Source organism: Mustela nigripes, chromosome 5, assembly GCF_022355385.1.
Source record: "Mustela nigripes isolate SB6536 chromosome 5, MUSNIG.SB6536, whole genome shotgun sequence".
Lineage (NCBI taxonomy): Eukaryota > Metazoa > Chordata > Mammalia > Carnivora > Mustelidae > Mustela > Mustela nigripes.
Genome location: NC_081561.1, coordinates 101,415,925 through 101,438,693, shown reverse-complemented (window position 1 = coordinate 101,438,693; position 22,769 = coordinate 101,415,925). Strand labels below are relative to the sequence as shown.

The 22,769-nt window shown below is 34.7% G+C and overlaps 1 protein-coding gene across 1 annotated transcript in view; it reads right to left on the bottom strand.

Annotated features, from left to right (window-relative positions):
- The window catches only part of BCKDHB (branched chain keto acid dehydrogenase E1 subunit beta), a 221,657-nt gene that overhangs the window by 41,255 nt on the left and 157,633 nt on the right, over positions 1 to 22,769 (bottom strand). The window contains exon 9 of the mRNA XM_059399214.1: positions 19,414 to 19,500. Within this exon, the coding sequence (XP_059255197.1) occupies positions 19,414 to 19,500 (87 nt within the window). The remainder of the gene's footprint in view (positions 1 to 19,413; positions 19,501 to 22,769) is intronic.

Sequence of the window (22,769 nt, the reverse complement as noted above, 5' to 3'; positions counted from 1 at the left end):
TGCTTGAAAATATTTTGCATTCTATAAACAGAAACAATCTCTTCTTGATACATTCTAGTTGCCAGATACAATAAGGAAATAGCCATTAAATTAAGAAGCCTCCTTTTCATATATATGTGTATATACATATATTTGTGTGTGTGTATATGCATATATAAAGGAAGAGAGAGAAAGAGAAAGGGAGAGAGGAAGGGACTCCTGGGTGGCTCAGTGGGTTAAAGCCTCTGTCATTGGCTCAGGTCATGATCCCAGGGTCCTGGGATCAAGTCCTGCCTTGGGCTCTCTGTTCAGTGGGGAGCCTGCTTCCTCCTCTCTCTCTCTCTGCCTGCCTCTCTGCGTACTTGTGATCTCTGTCAAATAAATAAATAAAATCTTTAAAAAAAAAAAGGGGGGGACAGGGGCGCCTGGGTGGCTCAGTGGGTTAAGCCGCTGCCTTCGGCTCGGGTCATGATCTTGGGGTCCTGGGATTGAGTCCCACATCAGGCTCTCTGCTCAGCAGGGAGCCTGCTTCCTCCTCTCTCTCTCTGCCTGCCTCTCTGCCTACTTGTGATCTCTCTCTGTCAAATAAATAAATAAATCTTTAAAAAAAAAGGGGGGGGGACAGAGGAAGAGAGGGATATAAAAGCTTAACTGCCATCTTTTAGGATGGTTCCTAGAAGAAAACAAAATCTATTTTTCCAAGTGTTATTACTCCTCCTTTATAAGAATTAATATTTAATTACTGAAATATTGTTCATGTCCATGCAGGCGGAGTGGGTGGGGTGCAGCACTTTCATCTTCATGGCAAGACAAAAGTTTTCTTAATATTCAACTTCTTTTGCAACAACCTTCTGCTTAATTTAAATGGATTTCATTTACATATAGAAAAAAATGGGTTTTGAGAATACAAAACAAAAACATAATTACAGTTTGGATCAAATACGAGGAAACAACACAGTCATCCTACACCTCCGAGTGAGACCACACACAGGGGACGCCGTTCCCCAGGCTCTTAGTTTTCTACTTGGGTTGTTAGGATTAACTACTTCCACTTCCACAATACATAAAGAGTTCAAGCGAGGAGATGGAACCTGGAGACAGATGTGGTAGAGTTTCTAGTTCCTTTACTCGCCTGCTACCCAGCCACAGACAAATTAATTACCCTCCCTGAGCGTCAGTTTCCTAATCCGTAAAAATAAGGGTAACAGACACTTCATTAAGATGGGGGGGATAACAGAAGCATCCAGTTGCCTGTGGAGCACTCAGCACAGGTAGGGGCTTGAGAGTATTCCTTGTATACCCTCCTATCATTTTGATGTGTGTTGGGTCTGTAATGATATTCCCACTTTCACTCCTTATTGGTCATGTATGTTTTCTCTCTCATTAATCAGTTTTGCCGGTGGGTTATCAATTCATTTTTCCTAAGAACTAATGTTTTCAGTTTTGTCAAGTTCTCTATAGTCTATTTTCTTTTTTATTGTTTCTGTTATTATCTTTATTATTCCTTTCTTCGACTCACTGTAGGGATATTTTGCTTTTCTTTCCCTATTGTAAGGTAGAAGCTTTAAATCTTGCTTTAAGTTTTTTTTTTCCTTCCAAAGAGGAGAATTTATAGTTTGCCTATTCCTCTAAGTATTGTTTTAGCTTCTCTACAAGTATTTTATTTTGCATGGTCATTATTATTCATCAGATTTTAAAATTCCTTTGTTATTTCCTCTCTGACCTACTATTATTAGAATTTAACTTTTAATTTCCAAACATTTGAGTATTTTCTAGGTATCTTATTAATATCTCATTTAATTCCATTTTGGTTAGATAACAACTATGGAAGATTTCAAACGTTTGAATCTTATTAAAACTTGTTTATGGTATAATAACATATGGTCTATTTTGGCCCACATTCTCTGAGCACTTGAAAAGAATGCATGTTCTGCAGTTTTTAGTTATAGATCTGAGTTACCATCTGGTGTTGTTTCCTCTCAGCATGAAGAATGTCCTTTTGTATTTCCTGTAGCACAGGTCTAATGGCAGTGAATTGTCTCATTTTTGCTCATCTGAAAAATTATTTATTTTTCCCTCCATTTTTGAAAGCTAGTCTGCCTGAATGTAGATTTCTGGGTTTTGTTTTGTTTTGTTTTGTTGTTTTTTTACTTCCATAAAGATGTCACTTCACTTTCTTCTGACTTCCGTTGTTCCTAATGAGAAGTGAGACGACTTTGGAGTGCTGTTCTCTATACAAAATGTTTCATTTCCCCCCCCCAGCCCCCCCACCCCTGCAAAGACTTTTGTCTATAGATTCTACGTCTTTGAATTTCCTGTTTTTCCTCCCCTTCTGAGACTTTGATTATAACATTACCTTTGCAACATTAAGAGTGCAACTGAGAACCATTCTCATCATCATTTAGTTAAATTAGAAAGAGATAAATAAAAGCCAATGTGCATCAATTTTTTAAAAAAGCTTAAACTGAATTTTTGTTAAATAAATACTGAGTAAGTGATTAAAATTACAGGAAAATTTGAAACCCATGCTACCAAATGTAACATTTATCTATGAAACTAAAAGAATTTTTCACAGTTACTTTCATAATTACTTAAATTGGCATTAACTATATAATAAGTTGTGTTATTCAAATTATAGCATTATGAAAATGATGAAAAATAAGACCACACCCTAAGAAACTTTAAGGTACGTGTCCAGGGCATTTTGCACTATCTGGATCAAATTTTCTATTTTTATCTGATCTGTAAGATATTCTGAAGCTATCAGCAGAAATATGTGTTTCCAGCCTTATGTTTAATTTTTTTTTTAACTACAATTGTATTCATTCAAGGAGCAAGATGATCCCTGAGGCTACACAAAAGTGAAGAGAGCAGAAAGAATTAGAAAATATAACTAAGCAGTAGAGCTGCTCAGGGTATAGTAGTAAGGAGTCAGGATTTCATGGTGAAGAGGGATGGGGTGGTGGAGGGAACTCTACAGGAACAAGGAAATCCAGGATCAAAACTGCACTTCAAATAAATAAATAAAATCTTTAAAAAAAAAAAAAAAACTGCACTTCCAAAAAGTCTATTCCAGCTACTCTGAAGGAAAAACTTACGAGAAACTGATAGTTCGGGGAAGAAAGATGCTGGCTTTGATTTAGGTAGTTAGAGGTGCTAAGTAGTCAGATTAGAGATGTATTTCTAAACCAGTGCACCTCCTGGTGGACTGAACACAGGGTGTAGGGAAAACAGGCATTCATGAGGTTCCCCAGACTTTTGGCCTGAGGTAGGGAACAAAGAAATTAACAGTGGGTTTAGACATTTTTTTTTAAAAGATCTTTTAGACATCCAAATGGAGACATGAAACAAGCACTGGAAATTTTGGGATAAATAATGCCTTCGATAAAGAAGAGAGTTAAAAATCACTCATACAAAAATAATGAATACTGTTATGCTGAAAATAAATAAAAAATAAATTTTAAAAAAATCACTCATACATGCAATTCCTCTATGTAGAAATAACAAATATCTACTAATATTTCAGAATAATTCTCTTGAATCTAACTAAATGCACTTGAAAAATAACCTTCTCTAAATGCTTTAACCCAAGAGCGACTATATATAAATGTCTTAAAAAGGAAATATAACTATAATTTAAAGCAGAAGTCCCCTTTGATCATACTTTTTTAGCATCCTAAGATTTTCTCTGAAAAATCTGAAAAGAACTATTCATCAAATAAAAGCGCTATCATGTGGAATAGTATCTGTCATACTATGACAGATACTGTGACTAAATATATTGAAGTCAATTTTCTACTATAGCAAACCAAGATACTATGTGAACGGACCAACTATACCAAGTGAGAAATTATTTGTTAGCTCTTTACCACCTGAGATTACAAATGATCAATATTTTATAACATTAACTATTAACACTACATTTGGTTCATTCCTTGATCCTTTTACAGTTAACCAGTGTAATATGATAATTATTTCACTGTCTGATACAACTGACAGTCCTACTTTTTCAAAGAAGGGAGACATTGAACTGTGTACTGTGAATACCCTTACAGGGCTATGGAATCAATGAAAAGGTGGCTATTTTTAGCTTAAATTTTGGACTATGCAGCAAAATTTTAAATGCAACCATACTATCTAAAATGCTTTACTAGAATCATAAAAAAAAAAAAAGAAGAATCAAAGAAGCGCCTTCCCCCCCACCACCAAAAAAAGATTTAGAAGTTCTATAAATATACAGATTGGCTATTCAGTAATCCCTCAGCAATGAGTGTTTTACAAATCTCAGTTTGCTGGAAACAACTTCATATTTGTTCCCCAGAGTTTTAAAATATGAGACCTATTTATGTATGTGCAGTTACATTCTGTCTTCTTAAACAAAAGGACGCATAGCCCACTCCTGCTTTCTAAATTTCTAGGCTACTCAACACTGGGTGTTACTTTAGCCACTGCATACAGGAACAAAGGCCAGCCATAAGGCCCCGGACAATTTGTGTGTGTACACACACACACACACACACATTGAAACATAACTGGTCATGCAAAAAAGGTCTTAAAATCTTTAAAAAAACAGATGAGGTTTAAAAGTGTAAAACCTTTTTTAAAAGAGGAAGTATAGCCTATGTAACATGAAACTTTGGGAGAATGTAGTTGACGGTGCCCGCAGTTCTACACCACTATATGACATGAAGATCACTCAGGAGAAGGGGTGCCTCGGCAGGGGGCAAACAGCCACCATTCCACTTCCTTTTGGAAGTAGTGTCCTTGTTTACCTTTTATTTATTTATGATTTTTTAAATATTTTATTTACTTATTTGACAGAGGGAGTGCATACAAGCGGGGGGATTGGCAAGCAGAGGGAGAGAGAGAAGGAGGGAGCCCGATGCGAGGTTCAACCCTGGACCCTGGGATCATGACCTGAGCCAATGGCAGATGCTTAGCCGACTGAGCCACCCAGGTGCCCCAATTTACCTTATTTAAAATGCATAATTAAAGCATTTTGCGGGGCACCTGGCCAGGTCATGATCCCAGGGCCCTGGGATTGAACCCCGCATCAGGCTCTCTGCTCAGTCTGCTTCTCCCTCTATTCTCTCTCTTTCTCTCAAATAAATAAATCAAATACCTTTAAAGCATTTTTAATGTCATATTTGCTCCTAAATCCCTATTATCTGTGAAATCTTGATCTTGCCAAGTGGGTCTTTCTCATCAAGGAATTTTTTCAAAAACATATACCCTAAAGTCAGCATGTAATTAAATCAATTTTTATAAAATCATTTCAAGCCTTTAATAATTTAATTCAATGTAATGAAAATAAAGTTTACTGAAAGACTAAAGTCACTGAAATGGTTAATGAATTTCTCCAGATTCTTAATTTACAATTTGGGGAACAGTAAAATTTCCCCCTTTCAGTAGTTACTTCAAAAAGTCAAACTTAAAAAAATTAAAAGCTGTCATTAATAGAAAGGGTTATTTTATCATTCCCTGATTGGTAAAAAGAGCTAAAAAGTAAAAGACATAGTAAGTCACATAATTATATTTTCATCTTCATTTTGTACATAATACAAACAACTAAAAAATTCACTTTAAGGAAAATTTTAAAGTTATTTTAAATACATTTGGAACTTGTTGACATTTTTAAACTATTAAGGATTAATGTCCAACACAACAAATAAGTCATTGAATGATTCCCAGTTGGTTTGCCAATAACTAAAAATAAATCACACATGAGAACAAGCAGTGGTAGCCACTAGCAAAGACAACCCATCTTAAATTCTTCTTTTACATTAAGAAGATATAATGACTGAACAAAGAGACGGTACTTGTGTTCTTGAGTTTTTTCTTCTTTTTCTTTTCTTTTTTTTTTTTTTTTTTTTTTTTTTTTTTTTTTTTTTTTTTTTTTTTTTTTTTTTTTTTTTTTTTTTTTTTTTTAGTTCTTGGACATTTAAGAACTCTAAATTTGATTTACCAAGAATCCTGCATATCTAGGCCACTGTTACCTATCCTTAAGATTTAATTGCATAACATGGTAATTGACATATTCCCATAAAGTAGCCTAAGTCAGTAATTATACATCCCAGTTTTCATGGAATGATCCCAAATTTTATGCCCACTGTCCAAATTTGGAAGATAAATTATACGACCACCTTTAGTCCACTACGAGCACCAAGTCTCACTATCCCTAGGAAAGGCTTCCTATTCAGGCAACAGGACATGAGAATTGGTGTAAATGGGAATAACTTTTTAAATTGCTAGACCAAGAAAGGTGGGTCTAATTTCTCTACTTTTCACCAGTTCACCTCTCTTTAGCCTGACATGGAAGCTAAAACATTTGTGACCATTTCTTCTTTAGATCAATGTTTCCTGATGAAGATGTCAGCTCTATTTGACAGATGACCAAAGTCTTCATGAAAACCAATGCAAAGATGAAATCATGTTTAAAATGCCTGACTTGCAGAGAGCATGACAAGAGAAATATTACAGGTGATCATACTCTACGACACTAAAAAATAAAATAAACTTCACTAATAAAAACCTTCACTACAGGGGCACCTGGGTGGCTCAGTGGATTAAGCCTTTGCCTTCAGCTCAGGTCATAACCCCAAGGTCCTGAGATCCAGCCCAGGTCAGGCTCCCTGTTCAGCAGGCAGTCTGCTTGTCCCTCTCCCTCTGCCCCTTCCCTCCACTCATGCTCTCTCTCTCTCAAATAAGTGAAACCTTCCCCCACCCCACCCCCAAAAAAACCAAACAAACAAAAAAAACCCACGTCACTAAAAACAAAGGACTTCAGATTTTATCTGTGAAATAGCTATCATTTTTTAAATGTTCTAGACAGTAGAGAGACTGCTGGTCTCACAGTTTTAAGGCCGAAGACTTTCAACAGACAAACTAGTATCCACCTGATAAGCTGGGCTATCCTTCCCCGTAACTATACAGACCTCTATTTGTATAACATGGAATTCTATCCTCTCCTAAAACATTATTTTAAGGCTATTTGTCCCCAAAACAAATTCATTAGCTGGAAGCAAGTGCACTAAGCCTTTGTTCTAAAGGAATTGCTTTAATAGAGGTAACACATAAATGATGTTAGCAAGAACTCTGCTTCAGATTATTAACTAAATGCTTCTTCATGAATGAAAAAATAGTCTGTCCCAATTACGAGTAACAAGGCAAGTAGTAAGAAAGGTCATTCAAAATGAAATTCGCTTAGCAAATTTTTTCAAATAGGATAACCACCATTTCAAGATGGGATTTTTTTTTTTTTTTTTTTTTGAGGATGTTGGTTGTGAAGGTAAATGAAAATTGGCCTATTCTTTGAGGAAATAAAAAATGTCTTAATGGACTTCCGCTTGTTCTGTTATTCATTTCAGGTTCGGAAACAGCTATCTTTCTTTCTTAATTATGTGTCCGAGTAAGCCCCCTAGTTTCAATTTTAGCAAATTAACCTTAACAGCATCATAGAAACTACTGATAGCCATGATATTCTTGGAGGAAATTACAATATAGATAGAAGTCTCATCTGTAACACCCCACTCTATTACACCATTTAAAAAAAAAAAAAAAACAGAAAAAAATACACATTCACAGACTTCATACTGATAGGCAATTCCCTTTAAAAATTTGTAACAGATGGTATTAACTCCATAACTTTTTAAAATATCATCTTTGATCAACCGTGTGAAAAAGAAAATATCTGCCTCCATCTAACCTCTTTCCCCTACCTTCATCCAATATTACAGGGCACTTCTACTTTTTGCCTACTAGGATGGAGAAGGTTTTCAGAGGCACAAACCACCCTGAATAATGCTAGCTTGTCCATGATGAGAGAAGAATTATAGTTTTGCCGCAAAGATCCATATGTTTGCTGAGGCGAGCAGGAAAGGCAGAGAAAAAACAGGGAGGGAGGCGAGATGGCAAAAGAGGAAGAAAAAAAAAAGATCTCTGGCGGGCTAACAAAAGGAATCCCAGTGGCATGCTCTCTAATAAGAACATTTCGCTTCACCTACACGACTGTGGCTCCTTAATTCTAAATATAGGTTAGGCAAGGTCCTAGTTTTATAAAATACGTGGGTTTTATTAAAATGGATACTGTATTCATTAGGTAAAGTGATAGCTGCAAAAATAATAAAACATTCCATCAAATGAAAAGGGTATTTTATCAATATTTGTATAATACTTCATTATTTTAATGTACCTGAACTATGTTTTTGGAACTGCCATAGAAAAGCTGGTTTTAATAAAATATAGGATTGTGTGATGTTGGAGTATTATTCACAAAATACATTCAATGTGGTCTGCTATGCACTCTTAGGTAGAAACTGATGCCCAGAAAAGTCCATGGTTAGGAAAATAGGGCATAACTTTATTTCAGGATGTAGGGGCTCAGGATTCTTCAGTAATGAGTGGAAAAGGTTAAGACTAAGTTTCAATTTCTTTAACTGCACATATAGAGTTAAACATTGGTATTTTAAAAGGAATAGATTAAAGAAGAAAAATGGTGACAGAAAATTTGAAAATGCAAGCCATCTCAGGGAAAACCAAGAGTCTGACTGGTGCAGAAAGTACTCAAAATACAGGCATGGGGGGGATGGAGCACCTGGCTGGCTAAGTCAGTAGAGCGTGTGACTGTTAACCTGAGGGTCATGAGTTTTAGTCTCATGTTGGGTATAAACATTACTTAAAAATAAAGTCTTAAAAAAAAATAGACACATGGGGAATATATTATACCCTCTTTATAGTCTAAGTTGGGAATATAAAATTGATGCAGGAAAAAAATGCAGAAACGTACTTATTAAGAGGATAAACAAATCCTACCAAAAGAAAGGAAATAATCAGTACTTGTAAACAATTATACAACTATAATCGTAGATGATACAAATAATGGATTTTGAAATACTAGTCATCTCAAGGCACTTTTTAAAGCATAAATATTTAGACCCTCTTAAGAGAATAGCCATGAATTATACCTCTCCCCTAATAATACTGATAAAGACAAATTCTTGGCGCCATCTACAATATAAAACTACCCTAAATAGCAAATATCACTATAGGGTCCTTTAAAGGATTAAAACAGAAAAATATGTTTCTTCAAGTGGATCAAGCAATAAACTACCTTCTTTGACATAACTTGAAAGAAAATAATCCAACATTCAACATTTTCCCAATCAAATGCAAATTTTCAGACCTGCACATTAAAACATCTTTAACACTATTATTAATATTGATAGATTTAAAACATCAGAACAGTTATAAACTAGATGATTTATTACTTTCATTTTCAACTGTTTGTTTTTGGGTAAGTGCTGATTTTAACTTGTCTTAATTTTCACAAGTGCTTAGATTCAAACTGAGCAGAAAATTCATTAGCAGTAGTTCATCTCTATTTTCACATCTATTTTAAACACAAGCATGTTTTGGTGAGCTGTGAACTCATTCATGAAAAGAGGTGATGGCCCTTGTAACAAAGCATAAACTAATTTGAGCTGTAAATTTAATTACATTAAATTACCAAAATAAAATGAGCTTTCAACAACAGCAACTTGACTGCCTACCCAATAGCATGACAAACTAGCAGAGAATTTCAGTTCTGTCTCCTGGAGGCCAACTCATCCCCTTACTGATGGTGAATACAATGTTGACAAATTACACCTAAAATTTCTAACAAACTGTACACGCTTCTCCGTATTTGCCTACGAAGTTACTAGGGAGCCTAGAGGGTCAGCCAGGTCATGGATAGACATTCTCTCACTAAGAAATTTTTAAATAATTTTATTGTAGTTTGAAAAATCTTAAGATTATACATTAAAAATATATATATTTTAAAAGAGGGGAAACTATGTCATGCCCAATAAGGAAATGAAATATTTTTCAATCAATTATAATTTGGAGGCTACAACCAGACCTTCAAAAATCACTCTGAAAGTAAACTAAAACTCATCAGGCACTAAAGTATAAAGGTACCAAATCATAGAAATCACTTATCATCTTTAGAAGAAAGTAATGGTTTTCTTTAGAGAATCTATTTTACTCATTAAATAGTCTACTCATTCGTGGAAACTTCACTGGTAACTATGTAAAAGTAAGTATCTGGGTGATGCAGTTGGATAAGTGTCCGACTCTTGGTTCCACCTCAGGGTCCTGGGATCGAGTCCTGCATCGGAGTCCCCTGAGACCCTCTTCCTCTCCTTCTGCCCCTTTTCCCCATCTTGCTCAATCTTGCTCTCACTCAAATAAATACATAAACCTTTGGAAAAAAAATAATGTTTTATTTAGCCTCACTAGAGAATTAAGAGGAGAAAAAAAAAACATCACCAGGTTAGTTACAAGAAGTAACTTTGTCAAAACGACACCAAGTAGCATTGTGAAGGACAAAAGCACTGAATATCAGTACTCATTTTGGAAGTTAACTCATAACACAAAACAAAACTTTTGAGCGGGGGGGGGGGGGGCAGTCAACAAATTGGTGTGGTGTATACAAAGGGCCAAGGTCCAATCCAGCAGTTTTTGTGACTAGCAGTTTCTGTATACAACACAAACCAGCAAGATACCATTCTTCTTCAAAGAAATTATTAACAGCAGCAATACTTAGGGGCAAACAATTCATTTCATTATTTGAGTGCCTGCCTAATAGTTCCAGCCAGGGTTCTAGTCACCCGGCTTACAGACATGAACAAGCCATACATAGTCCTTAAGCTCACGAAGCTTGTCTTTTACTAGGGCAAGAAGGACATAGAACAAATAAACAAGACACCTACAGACAGTTCAGAGGCTATGAGGACAGTAGGGCGGAGCATTGTCATGGGGCAAACTCTGGGTGGACAGCTACTGTAGATGGGACATCTGAGACAGCCTTTCTGAGAAGATGCTAGTTCAAAACCGAGGTTATTGGAGAATTCACATACTCCTTAGATAACAATTAATGACTAAAGACTACATGTTTATAACATAACCTTTCACTTGAGAACACATCCTTTCAAACATTTCAGCAGTGAATTTTTCCCAGCCAACTGGCAGATCAGTCAGTCTTAAGTGGGATAGACAGGAGTGGTTTTGGGACATCACCAAAAAGGACACAACAAAATGCTGACCAGAGGTTACGAAGAAAGGGAGAGAGGAGTGAGGGTCATAATGAATGTGCCTTTGAATTCAAAGGGGACCACTTCTGACAAGGAAAATATTAATAATTGTGTGAGAGAAACTGGAGCACTTTATCATTACCCAGAAAGGTGGAATGTGGATGATCTTTCTTCTGACTGGCTTACATCCAAAAGGATTTCAAAGAGAATGACAGCAATCTTTCGAAAAGCCAATGCCAAAAGGAGGGAGAGAAAACAAGCAGGGGATTCAATGCGAATCTCAGTATCACTGACCAATTAACATGGGAAGACTAAATAATCTGAGTAACCCAATATAATGCTCCTTTCACTTTTATAATGAGAACAACAAGTCAAACAGACCATGCATGCAAGGGACAGAACGAATCCACAGAATAACAGAATCTGTGTAATATGAGATGGTTTTAAATCCATCTCATATCACAAAACTGAGTAGGTAGCCACTACCACTAAGAACAGCAATTCCCCAAACTCAAATGTACTTGATTAAAGAACCCTGTCAAAGTAAAGTACTATGATATTTTAAAAATCCAATTCATGAGCAAAATGGGTTTTCTTATTTAAAACATTTTAGCCAGAACTGGAAGACTTACCGAGACATGTATGAGACACAAACTACAAAAAAGATTTAATTATTATAAATGCTTCTATACATAAAAAAATGAAGAAATTATTAGGAGGAAAATATAGATCCAAAAAAGTTATATCTTATAAGTTTTTCCTCTATATCTAGATATACATATGTGTCTTTTTTTTTCCTTCCACAAAATTGGGCAAGTAAAACACCCGTGGGCTTGCATTGTGAGTGTTTCATATAATATTATATCTGTACAAATATTACCATGCTGTCAACTATTCTTTTAATAATTTTCATAAATCTGTAACAGTCATCCTATGGATAAACCATAACTTATTCAACCATATTCCTGTTGTCATTAATGGTATTTCCAGTATTTTTCTATGAAATGACTGGATCTGAGACAAATGACCTTTCATATTTTTGTGTGGAACTCCAAAGTGAAGGTTTCTAGAATTTCTGAGTCAGAGGAAATGTACTCTTTGATGAGTCTCAATCATCCCCAAACTGATTTCCTAGAAAGATTGATGACCCTGCACTATTTCAACTCTAAATATGATTTATTTTTAAGCACTACCACTCCTATGAGTAACAAATGATAGGTATCTCATTTTTGAAATTCACATTTTTAGCCATAAGTATCATATTATTTTCATGTTTACTGGCCACTAATAGTTCTGAAAAAATAATCTGTCTCTGACCTTTTAAATAAAGGTACTATTAGTGTCCTTATTAATATTTAAGAATGTTTAATACAATATTATCTTTTGTCCTGTGCCTCAACACTGACCAAGTTGTCACTCTCTTTTTAATTGTGCTTGTTTTTGTCACACAAGTTATTTTTTACTTTATGCAAATATATTAATCTATGACAATGGGGATCCTGTTGCTTTTTACATTTCTGCTCAAAAATTTCTTACCCTTCTTGGAGCACCTGCATAGCTCAGAAGGTTAAGCAACCAACTCGTGATTTGGGGTCAGATCATGATCCCAGGGTCGTGAGATCAAGCCCCCACTCAGGCTCCACACTCAGTGCAGCGTCTGCCTGAAATTCCGCCTTCTCTCTCTGCCCCTCACCCCCTCAAATAAATAAATTTTTTTTTTAATTTCTTACCTATCTTAGTATCAGTTATTTTCTACATTTTTCTTTTAGATTGTGTGGTTTTCTTTCTAGTAAAGTCCATTTGAGTTTATTTGAAAAATGGAAACCGAAGGGCACGTTTGAGAGATTTTTAAACCCTAGGTGGGTTGGAGGGGTAAGCGAGAGGACAAGGATGAAGAGGCAGTGAGGGAAAGAGAATTGAAAGGTGAAAACAGCATTCCATGTTGAGTGAACAGCATTTAGAGACTGATTTCTACTTAATGCTTCTCCCTTTCTTAAAAGCTGTTTCTTGAAGTCATGTTTTCTTGTTTTAAATCTTCACACATTCACTCACCACCCCAAATATAATATGGCCTCCATCCTGGGTATAACCCTACATTCATCGAAGTTACCAATGTCTTCCAGTTAAAACCATCAGTCTCTAGCTGACTTAAACTCTGTAAGCCTTTAATCTTCAGTAATGGCTTTCTCCTACTCACTCTTTCTCTCTGGTCACTCCAACTCACACTCCTTACAACTCTTCTTCCTCTCTTTCTCTTAAGTGTTGATGTCCCTGGAGGATTCTTCTTTAGAAACTTTCCTCTTAAGACTAGCCTTTTCTTATGTGATCATACCCATAACCTTGACCTCAGCCATCCCCGTAAGATGATGAATCCTTAACCTTTTCCTAGACCTTAGGTTCTCTTCTGAGCTGCAGACACACATTTTCATCTTCATCTCAAATTCTATAAGCCCAAAATGAATTCATCATCTTCCACAAAAGATGTGCTTAAATTATTGTTTTCCAATAATATTCCCCAGCACCTCCATTTTTAAATCACCCAACCCAGAAACTAAGCTAAGCCTTATTCTTAACTCCAGCCTGCCTGTCATCCACCCCAGTTCCTGCACAATCCTTGTATCATCAGTCAGCAAGCCCGTCTTTCAAATTTTCCCTCCTTTAAAATTCACTTTTCTCTACACCACCATTCTCACACCCTTGACTTAGAAGACCCCCAAATCTCTCATTTAAATTACTCAGATAACTTCTTTCTTAATTTCTATAACTTCCTGCCTCCCCCCTCATGGTGCATCCTCAACACAAGTGCCAAAGAGATTTTTCCTAAACTGCAAATACTTCTAAGTTAATTTCCTGCTTAAAATCCTTTTAATTATACCCTTTTGCTTTAAATAATGAAAATAATTGTGACTATTGTATTCTGACTACAGACGGTCCTTGATTTACTAAGGTTCAATTTGAATTTTTTTTACTTTATCCATGGTGTGAAAGAAATATGTATTCAATGGAAACTTAACTTCGAATTCTGAATTACAATATTTTTCAGGCTGGAGGTACAATATTCTCTCTCAAGATGCTGAGCAGGCCTGCGAGCCACAGCTCACGGTCAGCCAGAGATCACGAGGGTGAACAACCCTTACACGTACGACCATTCTGTTTTGTGCTTTCAGCCCAGTATTCAATAAATTACATGAGATATTCAGCATCTTATTACAAAATAGACTTTGTGTTAGATGATTTTGCCCAACTGCAGGCTAATATAAGTGTTCTGAGCACTTTTAAGGTAGCTGAGGCTATGTTATGATGTTTGCTAGGTTAGGTGTATTAAATGCATTTTGAGTTACAATATTTTCACCTTATGATGGTTTTATTGGGACCAAACACTGACAGTTGAGGAAGAGCTGTACTTCCAATTTGCTGGGAAATTTATGAGAGGTATTTTAAATACATCATATGGGAGAACTGAAGTTTATTAGCCATTTGAGATGGCTTTGCTCTGTCATAGCTTCTTCCTCACCCAAAACAAATTCCTTAGTATTATACAGAAGATTCTTTATGGTCTAAACCTTACCAGCTTATTGATCTTTACCTGGTGCTACAGTCTCACCTACTACTCTCCCTCTCCTTCAGATTGATGTTTTCAGGCAGAGTGTTGGTAATTTGGTAGGAATAAGAAGTTTATTTTTTAAAAAAAATCCTCCCGTAGAATCCTTTCTAAATGAAATGGTAAGAAAAGCAAAATTCCTTTACTTGAAAATCATGAAAGTTTCCATTTACACAATGATTTGTGTAAATCCTATAAAAATCCTCTCAAAGTATTAGAATATGATTACCTTACAAATATATGTCAGTACACACAATTTCTGAGTTCTTTTTCTAGGAAAAGAGACCGCACAGAAAGGATGGAACAATGGTATGGAAACTTACCATCCTCTCCAACTGGACTCTTTATTACAGACTTATTGCTTCCATGTGTTAAAAAAATAAATAAATAAAACCTTTAAGCCAACCCCAATCCCCAAAATTTTTGGCGTTCTTATTAAGCATTGAATCCAGAAGGGAAGATAAAAAAAAAAAACCTCAAAACTTTTTTTTTTTTTTTAATCACAAGCCTATCAAGATTTATGTCATCATTATGGGAATGTGTTCGAAATTAATAATAAAGGTTGGTTTCTCCGAGGCTTAAAGAAATTATACTATTTAAAGCTGCTAAATACCATACATTATTTGGCCTGAATATTCAAATAAATAATGCCTATTTTGAACATTGCATTCTAGCACATATAATATAAATTAATGAGAGGACTATTAAAATGGATGAGGTTCACACATTTCTTTTTGCACAGTAATGATTGTTTTTAACCAGTGTTCCATAAAGCTGAGGAATATAAACATCATCTATAAGTAAATTATAAAATTATCTGAAGCAATGAAATCTTTGCTCAAACTACACAACGCGGTCAATGAATTACCCTAGCCCTATGTCTTTGCACTTTTCTACAAATCAGGGTGCACGATGGAATGCACAACTCCCTAAAAGCAACATATCTCCAACTTTCAGTGTGTGTCAAATGAAAGAAGGAAAAAGTTCCCTCACCCCCAAAGTGAGAACAGATGGGAATGTAAAATTAGATGAGAAGAGACAGTGAAGCTTTGGATGACCGACCAAGAAATCTTCCCCAGGGGTGGGGGGCCAAATATACTAGACCTCAGTTTGTTCTGCCTCTCAGTTAACTTCCAAATTCAGTACAATAGGAATGCAAAGCAGTTCTTAAATTCGATACATTGGTTTTGGTTTCTGTAAGCATTCATATAAATTTCATGAAGAAGTTACTGACAATCCATTTTTTTAAATGTTATGTTTAATCATTCCTGTGAGTTTAACATGACTTTAAACTAAGATTGTTAACCATGAGTATTTTTTTAATAAAATAAATGGTTTTAGGAAAAGAGACAATGGGCATGAACAAACAAGATGTGGACAATAAATTCCCTCTATGATGGAAGAGCCATCTGCCATAAATTGAGAAGTTATGTAAATAAAGTATGAATACATTTCATATTCATTCTTTTCATATTTTATCTGTACAACTAAAAAAAAAAACCAACTTAATAGTAATGCCAGCAATAATTCCTACACCTAGGAGAAAAATGTTTTGATGATATTCAATCTTTTTTAGCATGACATCACTTTTCTTTTTTTTATGATATCACTTTTTTATCTAAAAATACTAACTATAAACTTAAAAGAATACTCTGTATAGTGCTTTGTTATCTTCAGTATTTTTTATGTTTAATATGGGTAATAATTTAAAATTTCAGGGACACTGAAAATGATGCTCTCAGATTCTAATGTATTTAAAAACAGTAGTTTTATTGTGAATCACCATTCTCTTAAAATACTGTGGTAGTAAGAGCTATTTTTTTGTAAGATTAAACATGAGCCCATGAGATCTTCCACAAAATAGTGCTTCTGGAGCAGATTTCTGGGTATGTGTTGATTTTTACATAAATTTACATTCACTGATACAACACTGAGAATAATTCAGTATTTTAATCAATTTATAGATCATTCTCATCCATAATTTCAAACTTGCTTTCCAAACAATGGTAAGTTCTTTGTGTACCTTTTCCCTGGTGTCCCAGAAAACTGGCTTTCAATATCTTAATCCCATTTTATCTTTTTTTTAGACCTTACACCATAGTTTATACAACAAGAAGAAATATAGGAATATGAATCATTCCAAGTGGTGAAAGCAACTGCACCTCACACTTAAGTAATTTCAGTTTAAACAATCCAAGGTGCTGGTAATGCAACAGAGGTTTCACTAACAACAGGGAATGAGGCCTTCCATAAAAAAGATGCTCAATAGAGGACACTGCATTTAGTTGAACATGTGCATGAAATAATTAATGAAAGGCAGAACTTATTCTTCAGATTACTCTGAGTATGTGCAAATGTTATTACTGAAAAAGAAAAAAAAAATTCTCTCAAGGTATCTCCCCCCGCCCCTTATCAATACATGAAAGCCACAAGTATCAAACATCTGGGGATACTGTGTTGATTTTATTAAAATCCATTTTCTCTACTTAAGCAGAAACACCTGTGAGTATTTTTAAATTCATCCTCATACTAATAAATCCAAATACTAATCCCCCAAAACATCAAATGCAGATCCCTCTACATCATTGCCTTAATTCATTTTAAAGTTAGCTGGTTAAATGATTTTTAACATGGAACACAGAACATTTTATAATAAATTTAAAACTTCTATCTTCCTCTTGGGGCTCAGAGGAACTTTAAATAAAGAATGCATATGCATAAACTCAACATTTCCTCAAGACTCCTGTCCTAGTTCCAGATCTTCCACTGTCCTCTTAAGCTGGGTGAGTCAAAAACACACCCTCGACAACCACCACTAATGTGTCAAAGGAATCGGGTCAGATTAGGTCACAATTTCCCAGGCTGACATCTGCAGACACCTATGGGCAGATTCTTGGGAGTCGGAGAGGGTTACAAGGTGTCTTCATGTTATGCTATAAATATAATTATATTTTGGATAATCTCATTCACAACTTTTACTCCCGATCATTATCACATAATTTCAGGATCTGATTTTAACACAGTGGTTATGATCTTGTTCGTGTGAGTCTTTTGTAATGACTGTGTTTAACTCTAATAGGCTGTTCCTCAAACTGAAATTCACAAATGTCTTCTTGAAGCCTGATATTTTTCTGTTAACCCAAGTCCAAGTACTATTCAACCAACAGACACTAAATTAGATGATCTTTCTAATTCTCTTCCAGTCTGAAAAATACGTTACACTCTACCGCAACTTACTAATAATTTATGGAGATCCAGCATAAGCACACTGAGAGAAAGAATACTTCACAAGAGGAGTTATTTCTAATCCTGTGTTTACTTCTTTTCTTTTTACATTAAAATGCAAATTAAATTTTTGAGATAACAAAACAGCATTCAGTGAGCAGAATGAATAAGAGTATCAGATCAAAGTTCTCTTACCAAGTCACTATCATTTTAAATGATTTAGTACATTATATACTAACTAGGAGTCAGACAATTCCAGTTTCTTTCTCCAGTTTTGCCTCTGACTTGAAATAGCATCTTAGTGTTAGAGTGATTTGTTTGTGATGCTCCCGTTTTTTTTAAACAAAGTTAATCCATTATGCTACTCAATGAATAAAATGCACAATAAATACCAGACACTCATATTACATAATAAGTAGTATGCTCCAGATTCTAAATCATATAATAAATTTTTAAAAAATCTGTAAAACTCAAATATTTGCTTTTCTTAATTTTGTTAGTGACAATATAAATAATGTATAAAATAACAGTATAATTTTTGGATTATATCGATCTAGTTTTATGTTTAAATCTGCTTCATCTAATTTAAAAATATTTACAATGTTGTCAATCTGCACTTAAAGAGATAATTTATTGGTAGAAATCACTGTTTAATGGTTAAAAGCTTAACTTATAAAAACTTATCATTATTCATATATCACAATCTTACATCAAATTTTTAAACTATTCACTCTTGAAGGAGTTCTCAACTTAACATGTTTCTTAACAAAAGAATGATCTTAACACCAGTAAAGAGAAGTAAAATGTTTGCAAACTGCAAAGATATTCTGAATTTAAAATGTACATACTTTACATTTAAAATAGCTATTGAATTTTTAATTTAAAAAATTAGGAAAATGAAACTCACTTAAATCATCTTATCCCTATCTGTGATATAAATGCAAACAAAAGTTTAAAAAAAATTTCTTCATAAAGCATTATGTGGGATTTTTTTTTCCCTAACTTGCAGCAGTTTCTACTGAATACTTTTTAAAAGAAAGTTGTGAACCATTTCTAAAGCATAACATAATTTGATTATTAATTAAACTAACAAAATCACTTACTGATTTTGATATTATTTATTGAATTTATATTGTTAACTTTTGACAGATGCATTTCTTTTTTAAGGCGAAGTCTGTAAAAATCTAAGATCAACATATTGCATAATAAGTTTAACTTTTATCAAAAGAGAAATAGCACATTCAGATTTAAAAGTTTTCATTTCCTGTTCTTCTAGCAAATATAACTAACATTAGTTTTGTAAACTCATTTCAGACTTTCTTCTTCCTATAAAGGAATTTTCAGCTTTTATTACTTCAAGATTTCTTTTCTAGAAGATGTAATTAGACCATTAACCGAAGGACAGTGGAGTCGAATGGAAAACGTGCATTTCCAGAAAGTGCACACTTCTATATATTGTGATAAGTAACCTTTTTCCTTGGAATAGACAAGTGCAACTGCACAAATGTGAAAACCAGTGCCAAAAAGTTACTCTACCTGAACCGTAGAGCTGATCTCTGATGCAAAGCCGCCTGTCAAGGGAGCCTCGTGACTGATTAGCAGTCGCCCTGTTTTGATCACAGACTGAAAGAGAAAAGGAAAATCTGATGTTGAAGAGAATACATATTTTCAAGTATATGATGGCAATTTTGATTAAGGAATAAAAACAAAGTATTTCAATCTAATAAATAATTAAAAGTTAGTAATACAGTTTTATGTCAAATAAGTTGTAACTCTCACTGCATAGTTATTTGATATTTGCACTGTTACAAAATTTTTCAATATAGTTTATAACCCTACTACAAAAGAAAAATGGGATTTATCATTCTGTCATTAAAAGACATTCCATTACAAAATACTTCATTATAAAATACTTCTATTATAAAATACTTCTGTGTTACAAACTAAATTACTGTATTTCACATTTTTAATCTCAAAATCATTTTTTCTTCATATTACCTTAAGAATGAAAGTGGTTTTGGGGTTCACTTTTGGGTGTATTTGCATATAAACAAACAGCCTTGGGAAATATTGTTTTGTGGAGAAGGAGCACATGAGAATAGCATGTTAGAGCTGTAACACAGGAAAAGTTCAAGCTTCTAGATCTTCAAGGAAACCTCGCAGGAGGAAAGCACTGCAAAAGTACAAGGGTTACAGCCGTCTTTGTTCGTGTGCATTAAAAACTGGTTAACCACCACAACTCTATTTCACATAGAAAATGTCACAAACAGAAAGATGTACCCTTCATACTGGCTCAGTGTGCTTGTTCACCCAGCGTGATATACTCTTTACAATAATAAATCAAAAAGAATAGCTTATGGTATCATAGCAGGATGCCAGCTGTGTTGGAAGGCAAAAAATATTAAAATCAACAGCAAATTACTGCTTCAGGTATGTTGAATAATTAACATGTTACCAAAGAGCTGGGGTAATGTCTCTGCTACATGTCTAATAACTTGATATCACCTTTCTTAAATTATACATTAATATTTTGTGAATAGAAGATCTTCCAAGCAAATATACGCATATAAATTAAAAGACTGCCTTCATTCTAAGCAACTAGAGTTTAAATTCTTAAAAGGAGCAGATGTTAAACTCCAAGATATGGCCAGTAGCCATGATAAAAATAAGTTATTATATCTACTGAGTATACAGTGACTTAAGAACATAAAATTTTATGAACACCTTAATGAATACCATCCCCACCCCCAGTGAAATGCGAACCTTGCTATACTGCTACTTGGATTTTAGGACTGTGATGAATTATGCCACTTACGAAAATCACAAGTTAAGTTTTAAGGCACCTGGTTAGAAATATACAGAGACAAGAATAGTCCACAATCACGGAAAAAAAAAACCAAACGCATTCTCAAAGGACTCTCTAAAAGAAGTCCTGACCTAAAGAACTACCAGTTTAAAAAAAAAAACAGATTTGACAACTAAACCTTTCTTATCACCCTGAAACCCAAAAGTCTACCAATGTGTAAGTGTCTAAGGATGACATAGCTAAAAATCCATGCCAATTAGAGGATGCATCTTAAATCCCGGGGAGGTAGAAATGAGAAACTTCTATAAAAATGCTACTGTTACCTTAAACCTCCACACAACAGAACTGGTATTTTTTATTTGAGCTGAGTCCTTTCCGAGATCGAATGACAACTTTCAGAATGATCCCTGAAGGCCAATAAGCAACAAAGAGGGAGAGCCTGGCTTCCTATAGCCTGCAGAATATAGCAGGCAAAAGAAGCACAGAGGTAGCCAGGACAAAAGCTTCCAGCCCTTGGAGTTCATGCAACATGATGAAATTCAGAGACCTCCTGAGTGTCCTTCAGCAGGAAAAAAGCTAGATAAACCAAGAACAGCAATACAGTTGCATTATTATGCAGCCACAAAAAGACTGAGGACAAGTAAAGATGCCTATGGTAAATGAACTGATAAAATGAGCAAACTGCAGAACAACATAATCTCGTTTTTACAAAAACAAACAAAACAAAACAAAAAACCCAACCCACCACAGCCATGGGGACACCAATATACATAGATGTACGTCCAGAGCCAACATGTGTGAATAGTCTGGAGGAATTCATTCCAAACTACCAAAACTTGTTTCTCCTAAAGACAGACAGTGAAGGAGCTGTTGGGAAAAAGACGATGTAAGAAGTACTTTTATATTATTGCAAGTATTCCCAGTAAGTCATTATTAAGTAAAAGCAGAGCCCTCGAATTATGGCTGAAAATAACAAGTACACACTGTGTTGTAGTCATAACCTCCTTAAAAAACCAAAAAAGGTTTTTGTTTGTTTGTTTTAATGGTAATTTAGGAATAGCTTCCGGAACAAGAGAAGCCTAAGGTCCCAAGCTCCTGCAGCGAATAGGCAAAGAACACAGGGAGTCAGCCTTCTCTGCCAGTCTCTGTAGACTGCGCTCCACGGCAGGATAACAGCCAGCTCATCTCCTGGCCCTTAAACGGCTGGATCCTAGACAACATGGTCAATAAGCTCTTAGCATCAGAGAACACGATGCTCTTCAACACCTCTGTACGTGTATTGTATACCTGTGTGTTCTTGGATCAGGAGTTCGGCTGACAGTTACAGAAGAAATTCCAGAAATTTTTAAAACACCAAGAACTAAAGGGTAGATACGATGAAAAAGTAATAACACTGTGAGTTTCTGGAAATTATTATGACATAAGAACCAGAGACAGTGTGGCAAGAAGAGAGGAGTCAGAAATAATGATCATCATCAACTGATCGTCCCATAAGTTGCTATGAGCTAGGCTGGGAGCTAAGCATTTCAAACTAATTACTGGATTTAATTTGGAAAGCATCTAAGTTCATTTTTGTTTCTTAAAGTCAACTCTGATATCTGAAAAGCATTAAAATGTGTAAAATAAAATTACAACAAAATTCTGAAGAATGCTAAAATTAAGAAGTGACAGTGATATTTTCTAATTCATATCATCAAAGAATTAGCACATATCATTAATGATTGAGTCTATAAATACAGTTCAATAATTCTGTAAGATATAATTAAATTTAACTTGGTATGTGCTTTTTTATCATTCACAATTTTAACTTAGTAGAATTTCTGAAGATTGGTTCTTTTCTATACTCCTTCAGAAATTATTAACACTTTGTTAATATTATGACAATGAGATCATCACAAATCTAGAAAATTAGAGACAGTTTTACTCTATTCTTGGTGATTCAATTAGAAACTCTGATTAAATTACATGTTTCTCGTCAACTTCAACAGGCATTTAATTTTCACACATTTAGGCAAAATGATACACAACTGCCTGGTTATGTTGCTAACCAAATTTAGAATTTTGAGGTATTTAGTAAAAGTTCACA